Genomic DNA, 13,686 nt, shown 5'->3' with positions numbered 1-13,686 from the left:
TGGATAGGCTCCTCGCTGGTAGAGTGTCAGGAGCAAAACTTCCTTAATTATAATTATATATATTCTATAATTTTCGAATGCATTTGACCTTAGACCGTTTAAAAAAAAAGGGGGGAGAATCCATTCTGGTGTCTTGCTGACGGAAAACGCCAGCTCCGAGGAAAGGCGACTTTCCCAGGGGCAGTCGTCCACGGTGTCCTCTGCCTCCAGGATCTGCCACCAGGATCCAGCAGCCCTTGAGGAGGACACAAATAGCTCGAAAGATTTTCATGTGTCAGACTATCTCCGCTATTATAATCAAAGAAAGAGGAAAGATCAACCACATGCTTGTGGCCGCAGTACTCGAAATCCTCATGCTTCTGATGATTGTTCAGCTGTTTCTTAGATAAAGTCCACTTAGGGACGACGCATGCCTCAGGCATATTGCATATGTATATTCTCGTCGCACTGGATAAAAAAGGGCGGTAAGTTTTTCGGAACCCGGTTCCTTTCTAAAAGCATATAAGTATTCGTGCAGTTCACAACAGTTTTATAGACTTTTATTAACTTTTCGACGGCCAGTATCAGCCTTGTAGTTGTATGTTCAATTGCATGAGCCCTTTGATCGATGTTTGCAGTCCTGAATAATCAGCGTTTTGCTAATGTGTGCATGATACTCTCCGCTAATAAAATAATTGTCAAGTAGATTACATATGCTTTAGCCCACACTTTACCATGGTATGCTAGAGCTGTGCATATGCAAGAAGTGGAGTAGGTCAAGAACAATGACATAACTTTCGACGAACAACCTTGACAATAAAGTACACAGAGAGGACCTTGATCGTATTGTGCGGCCTGCGACGATCTCTTAAATGTGTGAAGGGGAGGGAATATGGCCGAAACATTACACGATCGTATTGCGATCAAGCGACAGCTAACCTTGTGGAGTGTGGACTGACGACTGACGAACTTTACGCACTAATAATATTTTCAATGCACTTTAAATATTTATACTCGTAATGTTGAAGAGGAGAGAGGCTGACCAAGATCCCATGACCCAACTACGACGTTAATTATGCCGGCAAAAACGATGCCTCTCATAATAATATGTCAAAGAAAAATTTCTTTTATCCATATTTTCTGTTTGCAGGTATAAATATGTATGCATATTTGTTTCCGTGCGAGGCCGGAAACCTTTCCTTTTTCAGCCACAAATATATATACTAATGCCAGATATGATAATAATACAATACCATACTACTATAATATATCTTAATATAATAAGCACGACTATCTCTTCTGAGACCATACAAAGGCTCATGCCAGATAAACAACCGTCTTAAGTTGAACGTAGGTGCCGCTTATGAATAACCGCACTCAGATAAGGGCAGACCATGAATATAATTTGACAACTCCCGGGTGTCGCGCTGCCAGAGCAAAGACCATGATCGACCATAACCGTACTTCGGCAGGTAGTAAAGTGCACCAGCCTGTATACAATTTTGATATATCCATATAAGTCACACAGATGTTGTTCACCTTATTCATTCATTTATCAACCTTGTTGATGCGTTACAAAGCCTATTACCAGAAGTAGGAAGTAGAACCGCGGAGTTATGAGTGCGTTGATAGCTGATTTATTCTTAAGTTGGTACTTGCTTATATACTACTTAGAACACGGAACTTTACTAACAAGAGTTATGTTCTAGAGTAGGTCAGTGGTTTGATTCGGCTGAAAATGCAACAATGTGCTGGCCGCTTCGGTGGGTCAGTCTGCCGTCGAGTTAGTGAGTCGGGATTAAATATGATCAGCAATTTTCATAGCCACTTGGTGATTCTGAGCGTCTAGTACTGTTACCAACTGGGCTACTGCTTGATTTGTTGGGTGCAGCTCATGTTGAGCACCCTTGGGTACGAAAAAATTTAGTAATAAACCTTTTAACATAAATATATACCAGAGCAGCTGTGCCTATTATCAAGTCGTTACCATAACCAGGAATAAAATTGAGGCCCACATCGAGCGTTGCTGGTATCACAGCATACTGTAGTTAATTTGGATGTCATTCTGGCAAGATTAGACTGCGCCTACGCAGATCAAAGTTCGTTGCGGCTGTTGCGACAACAGCTTGAGGCGGTTCGTCAAAGTGACCAAAGCCTCAAGCAATACTATGAAGTTGAGCGTAAACTAACCGAACTACTGAAAGAGCCACACTGCTCAACACTGAGGTAAGGGCGGACGCTTTACACGTGTTTATCTCAGTACCAAAAAAAAAAAAAAAACAGAGGGCAGTTGTATTTGCGGCACAGCCAAAAGACTTTTCATAGGCAATGGCATTAACTAGGGAGGCTGAAACCAGAACTCACAGAATTCTGACTTTTCGCGCAATTTTTTAGAGAGTGGTCCTGGCTACCGTTCTTTGAACGACGGCTGGCTGGGAGAACTTTAAAAATTCTTCTTGACACAGGGGCAGCGAAAAGTTATATAAAGCTTAAAAATGTAACGCCAGTAGCCTCACCGTTTCGCATGAATTCAATTCACGTGTCCAGCGGCATACATTTGAAGTGCCTAGTAAACGTCTTGGGAACAACTTTCCCATTTTGTATATTAGATTCCCTAACAACATTTGACGGAATCATAGGCTTCGACGTGCTAACGCAGGTGGGAGTCACCCTCGATATGCAAACTAAAAAAATTTTGTATGGTTACGTGTCCGAGGACCTGCAGTTCCTTGAATGCGACAATGTAATTTATCAACATAAAGGACGTAGTCGTTCTAGAGTCTGTGAAAAATATGTTGATCGAAATGATGAAATAAGGATCTAAAGTCGTCTCCAACGCAACTCAAACCTTGCTGTACAACACAAATGTTGTGACAGCTATTCGCACTGATAATAACAACCCAGTATACTCTAAAACGTGCAATGGGGGTCGCAGAGTTTGTTAATAAAAGAAGTCTACTACTACTAAAGTCTAATTTTATTACCCCATCGAGATCGCCGTACAATAATCCAACTTGGGTGGTCGATAAAAAATGGTCAGATGAGACAGATGGTAGGTAGAAATGTTTGGTAATCGTTTTCAGGAAACTGAACGAAAAAAACCATTTCTGATAAATAACCCTGGCAAAGTAACGAGTTAATACTGGCAAACCTTGGCAAAGCCAAATACTTTACAACCCTGGACTTAAATTCCGGCTATCACAAAATTTTCCTGGTGGAGCAAGATTGTGAAAAAACCTAATTTTCTGTCCACGGAGGAAAGTATGAATTCTGCCGGTTGCCTTTTTGGCTAAGAAAATGTTAGTATCATGTTTCAAAGGGCAATTGATGACGTATTGAGAGAGCAGATAGGGAAATCGTTTTATGTCTATGTTGACGATGTCATAATCTTTTTGGAAAACGAAAAAGAGCATGTCAGTCAAAGCCATTTTTTAAAGAAAGTGTCCAATACCTCGGCTGCGTATTAACCCGAAACGGGGCTACAACTGACCCTGAAAAGGTAGCAGCCATTAAGCAATACACAGAACCACCAAGCTTATACTCACTAAGATCATTCTTAGGACTGGCTAGCTATTCTAGGTGTTTCATAAAGGATTTACAAAAGCCAGGCCACTTACCAACCTCCAGGAGAAAACGGTTCCGTAAATAAACACATGTCTAAAAAAATTCAAATAAATTTTAACGATCAGAAAAAAGACGCATTATTTTGGCATCAGAAATGTCACTATGTGATGTGACTCAAGTCAATATTTGTATGGCACACGTGACATAAGAGTCTACACAGACCATAAGCCGCTAACGTTCGCTGCCCCGGACAAAAAGCCCAAATGACAAATTAAAGCGTTGGAAAGGATTTGTTAATGACTACGGCGAAAAGGTCACATATACTCCGGGCAACAAAAATTATGTCGCCGACGCTCTTTCGCGACAAAACATCAATAGAAACAACAGAAAAACCTTTAAATTGTTTTAGGTATCAGACAATCATATAAAACGCAAAGTAGTGCCTGAACCGATACTTTATACTTTATACTTTTTCTGATAAAAGTGAACATATTAAAATAATTACAAATTTATCGAGCACGTAGAGCTGCTCAGGAAAATATCAAACAAGTCCTTCGTGAGTGTTATTTTCCATAAATGTTCATACTAGCGTCCGATGTAGTATGACAGACACCCCAAGAAACAGAACTTGGGGTAACTCCAATTCCGTCATACGTCGGCGAAATGCTACATACTGACCTTTTTTTCCACCGATAAACAACTATTTTTATCGGCCATCTACAAATTTTCAAAATTTGCGATAGTACAAGCAAGAAAAAGGAGATTTTTTAATTTGGTAAAGTACACAGGGAGAGAAAATTGTAAATTTCACAGTTGAAAATATTCTAAAAAAAGAAAGGAAGCTAACTTCGGAAAGGTGAAGTTTGTATACCCTTGCAGCTATAAAAAATAATCAATAATTTTATAAAATTGAATTCGAAATTCTTTAAAATATAAAAATTTATATTCCCAATATTAAAAGATAATAAGTCAAAAAGCCTCAAGCTATAATTTGATTCACATTATTTTCCACCAATTATCCGATCGTTCCTATGACAGCTATATGATATAGTCGTCCGATTTTAATAAAATTTAATTCGAAATTCAGAACTAATTAAAAAATGTCATTTTTAAGAGTAGGAGGTTATAAGTTAAAAAACACCGAAGATATAATTTTTCAATATTATTTTACCACTAATTTTCCGATTGTTCCTATTGGAGCTATATGAATAGTTGTTCGATTTTGATAAAATGTAATGCAAAATTCAGAACTAATTTAAAAATGGTATATCCAAGCTTAGAGAGGTATATGTTAAGAAAACACCTAAGATATAATTTTTTTACAATTTTTTCCCCGATAGTTCCTATGGGCGCTATAAGATATAGTTGTGCCGACCCGGCTGGTTCCGACTTATATACTACCTGCAATAGAAAGAAGATTTTTGGGCAAGTTTCAGCTTTAAAACTGAGAGACTAGTTTGCGTAGAAACGGACGGACAGACGGACATGGCTAGATCGACTCGTCTTGTGATGCTGATCAAGAATATATATACTTTATGGGGTCGGATACTTCTCCTTTACTGCGTTGTAAACTTCTGCCTGAAATCATTATACCCTCTGAAAGGGTATAAAAAATATGATATTTCGGAAGTTACAACTTTTTTTTGTGCTTGAATCAAGTTAAAGTGATTGATTATCTCAACTACTAAACTATTAGTACAGTCATAAGTATATAATTATCAAAAAGTTTGTTTGAAAAACGTTTTTAATTTTTCTTTTCGTTCTTATATAGAGAGCATTTATATCAGAATATTCTTACAAGTTTTTTAAGAATGAATATTCTGTTTTCAAAATAATACACTTAAATATGTTTAAAATCGCTCTGGTGTAAATCTGTAAGAACAAAAACAAATGAGCTTATCCCATTTTCTACCACCTTAGCAAATATGTGTACACACACCTAAATTGTAAATTTGTATTGGGAGGAACTTCCTTTGTAACATGTGTAGTAGGATAAGTGACTTGATATAAGTATAACTAAGTACAACTCTGCTATGTATAGGTATAGGTAACTTTAACCTTTCGATGTAAGTGTATATTATTTAGTATTTAAATGTAACGGCTAGTGTCTTTAATAGTCTCTAGCAATTACAAGTATCTTCTGTGATAAAGCGGCCAATCTGGCAACTCTGGTAAAATGCTAAGTATCGATATTGATCGCAGCCAACTTCAAGTAATCGTATGTAAAACCAAGCAATTGCGTATAGGAAGTGAAAGAGAACGGTCAAGTCTAATAAAGTTAATTAATTCGTGTAACAGTTTATACTGCTATAAACTTCAGAAGTGGTCCTGACCCATAAAATGGATCTAATTGATGCACAACAATTTACGGTCGTCCAGCTCGAACGGTGGTTGGCGGCACTGAACTTGCCGACAATCGGCAATAAGGCCGAACTCGCGGCCCGACTAAACAGTGTGGACCCGTTAGTTCGTGGAACTCGCCCGGAGTCCCCAGTACCGGTGGACGCTGAAAACGAAGACTTGGCTGAGCACGTTCAGGAGTTTGATCTAGAGGATGACTTGGGGGAGCATTTCTCTGCGACCCTAGTCGGCCCTAGGTCGGATCAGATTCCTGCCGTGGCCGAAGGAGTATCGTCGCTACAACAAATACGCGCTGAAATCGAAGCTGGAAGAAAGGAGCTCCAGAACATTCTTGGGCAAGTAAGAGCTGCGTCGCAAGCAGTTGCCAATGACGTCATCAGCAAGCCCGAAAACTGCAATCAAGCAGTGAGCATCAAGGGAGGTAAGCAAGCAGTTCAATGCGAAAACTTCCAGGAAGCTGTGAGCGGAAAAATACCAAACGCCGATGGGAGTGCTCATATCGATAGCGGCACCGATATCGATCTAGGCAACGGTGTTGAGCAACGACGAATGGCAGTTGTAAACAAAGAATCAGAATCGCCAAGTTTGTCACTTTCGTTTGCCAAAGAAATGATCATGGATTACGATGGATCATCTTGCGCAAACGTTTGGACTCAGCAAGTACGCAACATTGCTGAAATGTACAACTTGGATGCAGTGTGCGTAAAAATGGTGATTGTGGCTAAACTAAAAGGCATCGCCCAGCGCTGGTTGCATGCAAATGCAACGCGTATTATGGAGCCGGCAGAGAATCTGTTGGAACAGCTGATCCTAGCATTTGGCGATAAACTGTCCAAAGCAGAGGCGCGACGCAAATTTGAGGACTTGAAGTGGCATTACGGCGAAAAGTTTGCGGTGTATTTTGAGGCAAAGACAATGCTGGCAAGCAGCATCAACATTGATCCAGACGAATTGGTTGACCAGATAGTCGAGGGAATACCAGCACAGAATTTGCGGGATCAGGCCCGGATCCAATGCTTCACAAATCCGAAGCAAATTCTCCGTGCGTTTGCTGGTATCCGTTTGGATAAGTCAAATGAGTCAGCGTCAAAGGAGCTTAACAAGAATAGGAGCAGCACCAGAGGATTCCGCTGCAGTAACTGCAACGCCAGAGGACACATCGCTAAGGATTGTCGAAAACCAGCAAGGAATCCAGGATTCTGCTATGCTTGTGGCAAGTTTGGCCACTTTGTAGCCCAATGTGAGGAAAGAAAGGGAAATGCTGTAAATAAATATGTAAGGTATATTAAAATCCATTTTGACAGTCAAATTATATCTCCTATGGTTACAGCATGCATCTTAGACTCTGGCAGTCCAATTTCGTTGCTTAAAATATCTTTGTTGCCCAGGGAGGCCCAATTACATGAAGTCAAAGAACAATATTTTGGTATAAATAGAAGCCCATTACAAATCTACGGAAAAATTTTATGTTTTGTATTAAAAGGAACAATAAAATATTACTTTAATGTAACAGTTGTCGCCAATGAGTCTATGATACATGATGTGATTTTGGGTAGAAATTTTATGCAAGCTTGTGATTTAAATTTAGATTTAAGAACTTTAAAGATGATAACTGTAGAAGATACAACCAAAATGGACACAACGACTGCCGCTAGGGATCTGTCTTTGCGCGTCGCTGAAGTAAATCATAATATTGAGTGTTTAGATGACTGTTTAACCGATAATGTTTTGGAATTGCCGACTAAAGTTTTAAAGGCAGAACACGCAGTCGTAAAAAACCATAATGATCATAATGAAGAAACGAGTCAAACAGTTATGAGACAAAATAGTGAAAATGTAAGTCAAACAGTTATGGGACAGAATAGTAGAAGCATAGGTCAAACAGTTACAAGGCAAAACAACGAAAATATTGATCAGACAGTTATGAGATTTAACGGTGAAACAACTGAATTTACAAATGCAAAGCAAGACAGTCCAAAAAAAAAAAAAAAGCAGAGGGCAGTTGTATTTGCGGCACAGCCAAAAGACTTTTCATAGGCAATGGCATTAACTAGGGAGGCTGAAACCAGAACTCACAGAATTCTGACTTTTCGCGCAATTTTTTAGAGAGTGGTCCTGGCTACCGTTCTTTGAACGACGGCTGGCTGGGAGAACTTTAAAAATTCTTCTTGACACAGGGGCAGCGAAAAGTTATATAAAGCTTAAAAATGTAACGCCAGTAGCCTCACCGTTTCGCATGAATTCAATTCACGTGTCCAGCGGCATACATTTGAAGTGCCTAGTAAACGTCTTGGGAACAACTTTCCCATTTTGTATATTAGATTCCCTAACAACATTTGACGGAATCATAGGCTTCGACGTGCTAACGCAGGTGGGAGTCACCCTCGATATGCAAACTAAAAAAATTTTGTATGGTTACGTGTCCGAGGACCTGCAGTTCCTTGAATGCGACAATGTAATTTATCAACATAAAGGACGTAGTCGTTCTAGAGTCTGTGAAAAATATGTTGATCGAAATGATGAAATAAGGATCTAAAGTCGTCTCCAACGCAACTCAAACCTTGCTGTACAACACAAATGTTGTGACAGCTATTCGCACTGATAATAACAACCCAGTATACTCTAAAACGTGCAATGGGGGTCGCAGAGTTTGTTAATAAAAGAAGTCTACTACTACTAAAGTCTAATTTTATTACCCCATCGAGATCGCCGTACAATAATCCAACTTGGGTGGTCGATAAAAAATGGTCAGATGAGACAGATGGTAGGTAGAAATGTTTGGTAATCGTTTTCAGGAAACTGAACGAAAAAAACCATTTCTGATAAATACCCCTGGCAAAGTAACGAGTTAATACTGGCAAACCTTGGCAAAGCCAAATACTTTACAACCCTGGACTTAAATTCCGGCTATCACAAAATTTTCCTGGTGGAGCAAGATTGTGAAAAAACCTAATTTTCTGTCCACGGAGGAAAGTATGAATTCTGCCGGTTGCCTTTTTGGCTAAGAAAATGTTAGTATCATGTTTCAAAGGGCAATTGATGACGTATTGAGAGAGCAGATAGGGAAATCGTTTTATGTCTATGTTGACGATGTCATAATCTTTTTGGAAAACGAAAAAGAGCATGTCAGTCAAAGCCATTTTTTAAAGAAAGTGTCCAATACCTCGGCTGCGTATTAACCCGAAACGGGGCTACAACTGACCCTGAAAAGGTAGCAGCCATTAAGCAATACACAGAACCACCAAGCTTATACTCACTAAGATCATTCTTAGGACTGGCTAGCTATTCTAGGTGTTTCATAAAGGATTTACAAAAGCCAGGCCACTTACCAACCTCCAGGAGAAAACGGTTCCGTAAATAAACACATGTCTAAAAAAATTCAAATAAATTTTAACTATCAGAAAAAAGACGCATTATTTTGGCATCAGAAATGTCACTATGTGATGTGACTCAAGTCAATATTTGTATGGCACACGTGACATAAGAGTCTACACAGACCATAAGCCGCTAACGTTCGCTGCCCCGGACAAAAAGCCCAAATGACAAATTAAAGCGTTGGAAAGGATTTGTTAATGACTACAGCGAAAAGGTCACATATACTCCGGGCAACAAAAATTATGTCGCCGACGCTCTTTCGCGACAAAACATCAATAGAAACAACAGAAAAACCTTTAAATTGTTTTAGGTATCAGACAATCATATAAAACGCAAAGTAGTGCCTGAACCGATACTTTATACTTTATACTTTTTCTGATAAAAGTGAACATATTAAAATAATTACAAATTTATCGAGCACGTAGAGCTGCTCAGGAAAATATCAAACAAGTCCTTCGTGAGTGTTATTTTCCATAAATGTTCATACTAGCGTCCGATGTAGTATGACAGACACCCCAAGAAACAGAACTTGGGGTAACTCCAAATCCGTCATACGTCGGCGAAATGCTACATACTGACCTTTTTTTCCACCGATAAACAACTATTTTTATCGGCCATCTACAAATTTTCAAAATTTGCGATAGTACAAGCAAGAAAAAGGAGATTTTTTAATTTGGTAAAGTACACAGGGAGAGAAAATTGTAAATTTCACAGTTGAAAATATTCTAAAAAAAGAAAGGAAGTTAACTTCGGAAAGCTGAAGTTTGTATACCCTTGCAGCTATAAAAAATAATCAATAATTTTATAAAATTGAATTCGAAATTCTTTAAAATATAAAAATTTATATTCCCAATATTAAAAGATAATAAGTCAAAAAGCCTCAAGCTATAATTTGATTCACATTATTTTCCACCAATTATCCGATCGTTCCTATGACAGCTATATGATATAGTCGTCCGATTTTAATAAAATTTAATTCGAAATTCAGAACTAATTAAAAAATGCCATTTTTAAGAGTAGGAGGTTATAAGTTAAAAAACACCGAAGATATAATTTTTCAATATTATTTTACCACTAATTTTCCGATTGTTCCTATTGGAGCTATATGAATAGTTGTTCGATTTTGATAAAATGTAATGCAAAATTCAGAACTAATTTAAAAATGGTATATCCAAGCTTAGAGAGGTATATGTTAAGAAAACACCTAAGATATAATTTTTTTACAATTTTTTCCCCGATAGTTCCTATGGGCGCTATAAGATATAGTTGTGCCGACCCGGCTGGTTCCGACTTATATACTACCTGCAATAGAAAGAAGATTTTTGGGCAAGTTTCAGCTTTAAAACTGAGAGACTAGTTTGCGTAGAAACGGACGGACAGACGGACATGGCTAGATCGACTCGTCTTGTGATGCTGATCAAGAATATATATACTTTATGGGGTCGGATACTTCTCCTTTACTGCGTTGTAAACTTCTGCCTGAAATCATTATACCCTCTGAAAGGGTATAAAAAATATGATATTTCGGAAGTTACAACTTTTTTTTGTGCTTGAATCAAGTTAAAGTGATTGATTATCTCAACTACTAAACTATTAGTACAGTCATAAGTATATAATTATCAAAAAGTTTGTTTGAAAAACGTTTTTAATTTTTCTTTTCGTTCTTATATAGAGAGCATTTATATCAGAATATTCTTACAAGTTTTTTAAGAATGAATATTCTGTTTTCAAAATAATACACTTAAATATGTTTAAAATCGCTCTGGTGTAAATCTGTAAGAACAAAAACAAATGAGCTTATCCCATTTTCTACCACCTTAGCAAATATGTGTACACACACCTAAATTGTAAATTTGTATTGGGAGGAACTTCCTTTGTAACATGTGTAGTAGGATAAGTGACTTGATATAAGTATAACTAAGTACAACTCTGCTATGTATAGGTATAGGTAACTTTAACCTTTCGATGTAAGTGTATATTATTTAGTATTTAAATGTAACGGCTAGTGTCTTTAATAGTCTCTAGCAATTACAAGTATCTTCTGTGATAAAGCGGCCAATCTGGCAACTCTGGTAAAATGCTAAGTATCGATATTGATCGCAGCCAACTTCAAGTAATCGTATGTAAAACCAAGCAATTGCGTATAGGAAGTGAAAGAGATCGGTCAAGTCTTATAAAGTTAATTAATTCGTGTAACAGTTTATACTGCTATAAACTTCAGAAGTGGTCCTGACCCATAAAATGGATCTAATTGATGGACAACAATTTACGGTCGTCCAGCTCGAACGGTGGTTGGCGGCACTGAACTTGCCGACAATCGGCAATAAGGCCGAACTCGCGGCCCGACTAAACGGTGTGGACCCGTTAGTTCGTGGAACTCGCCCGGAGTCCCCAGTACCGGTGGACGCTGAAAACGAAGACTTGGCTGAGCACGTTCAGGAGTTTGATCTAGAGGATGACTTGGGGGAGCATTTCTCTGCGACCCTAGTCGGCCCTAGGTCGGATCAGATTCCTGCCGTGGCCGAAGGAGTATCGTCGCTACAACAAATACGCGCTGAAATCGAAGCTGGAAGAAAGGAGCTCCAGAACATTCTTGGGCAAGTAAGAGCTGCGTCGCAAGCAGTTGCCAATGACGTCATCAGCAAGCCCGAAAACTGCAATCAAGCAGTGAGCATCAAGGGAGGTAAGCAAGCAGTTCAATGCGAAAACTTCCAGGAAGCTGTGAGCGGAAAAATACCAAACGCCGATGGGAGTGCTCATATCGATAGCGGCACCGATATCGATCTAGGCAACGGTGTTGAGCAACGACGAATGGCAGTTGTAAACAAAGAATCAGAATCGCCAAGTTTGTCACTTTCGTTTGCCAAAGAAATGATCATGGATTACGATGGATCATCTTGCGCAAACGTTTGGACTCAGCAAGTACGCAACATTGCTGAAATGTACAACTTGGATGCAGTGTGCGTAAAAATGGTGATTGTGGCTAAACTAAAAGGCATCGCCCAGCGCTGGTTGCATGCAAATGCAACGCGTATTATGGAGCCGGCAGAGAATCTGTTGGAACAGCTGATCCTAGCATTTGGCGATAAACTGTCCAAAGCAGAGGCGCGACGCAAATTTGAGGACTTGAAGTGGCATTACGGCGAAAAGTTTGCGGTGTATTTTGAGGCAAAGACAATGCTGGCAAGCAGCATCAACATTGATCCAGACGAATTGGTTGACCAGATAGTCGAGGGAATACCAGCACAGAATTTGCGGGATCAGGCCCGGATCCAATGCTTCACAAATCCGAAGCAAATTCTCCGTGCGTTTGCTGGTATCCGTTTGGATAAGTCAAATGAGTCAGCGTCAAAGGAGCTTAACAAGAATAGGAGCAGCACCAGAGGATTCCGCTGCAGTAACTGCAACGCCAGAGGACACATCGCTAAGGATTGTCGAAAACCAGCAAGGAATCCAGGATTCTGCTATGCTTGTGGCAAGTTTGGCCACTTTGTAGCCCAATGTGAGGAAAGAAAGGGAAATGCTGTAAATAAATATGTAAGGTATATTAAAATCCATTTTGACAGTCAAATTATATCTCCTATGGTTACAGCATGCATCTTAGACTCTGGCAGTCCAATTTCGTTGCTTAAAATATCTTTGTTGCCCAGGGAGGCCCAATTACATGAAGTCAAAGAACAATATTTTGGTATAAATAGAAGCCCATTACAAATCTACGGAAAAATTTTATGTTTTGTATTAAAAGGAACAATAAAATATTACTTTAATGTAACAGTTGTCGCCAATGAGTCTATGATACATGATGTGATTTTGGGTAGAAATTTTATGCAAGCTTGTGATTTAAATTTAGATTTAAGAACTTTAAAGATGATAACTGTAGAAGATACAACCAAAATGGACACAACGACTGCCGCTAGGGATCTGTCTTTGCGCGTCGCTGAAGTAAATCATAATATTGAGTGTTTAGATGACTGTTTAACCGATAATGTTTTGGAATTGCCGACTAAAGTTTTAAAGGCAGAACACGCAGTCGTAAAAAATCATAATGATCATAATGAAGAAACGAGTCAAACAGTTATGAGACAAAATAGTGAAAATGTAAGTCAAACAGTTATGGGACAGAATAGTAGAAGCATAGGTCAAACAGTTATGAGACAAAATAGTGAAAATGTAAGTCAAACAGTTATGGGACAGAACAGTAGAAGCAAAGGTCAAACAGTTATGAGAAAAAATAGTGAAAATGTAAGTCAAACAGTTATGGGACAGAATAGTAGAAGCAAAGGTCAAACAGTTATGAGACAAAATAGTGAAAATGTAAGTCAAACAGTTATGGGACAGAATAGTAAAAGCAGAGGTCAAACAGTTACAAGGCAAAACAACGAAGATATTGATCAGACAGTTATGAGA

At 38.8% G+C, this 13,686-nt stretch overlaps 1 protein-coding gene across 1 annotated transcript; it reads left to right on the top strand.

The window, feature by feature from the left end:
• The first annotated feature begins 5,883 nt into the window (after positions 1-5,883).
• LOC122817990 (uncharacterized) lies at positions 5,884-13,022 on the top strand. Its single transcript, XM_050890371.1, has 3 exons — positions 5,884-6,309; positions 11,959-12,816; positions 12,872-13,022. The coding sequence occupies exons 1-3, from the start codon at positions 5,884-5,886 to the stop codon at positions 12,881-12,883; spliced, it is 1,296 nt and encodes a 431-aa protein (XP_050746328.1). The 3' UTR covers positions 12,884-13,022.
• The last annotated feature ends 664 nt before the right edge of the window (positions 13,023-13,686 follow it).

The sequence above is a fragment of the Drosophila biarmipes genome, unplaced genomic scaffold (assembly GCF_025231255.1).
Source record: "Drosophila biarmipes strain raj3 unplaced genomic scaffold, RU_DBia_V1.1 ptg000023l, whole genome shotgun sequence".
Taxonomy (NCBI): Eukaryota; Metazoa; Arthropoda; class Insecta; order Diptera; family Drosophilidae; genus Drosophila; species Drosophila biarmipes.
The sequence above is the reverse complement of the archived record's forward strand: the minus strand, read 5'-3'. Positions and strand labels throughout refer to the sequence as shown.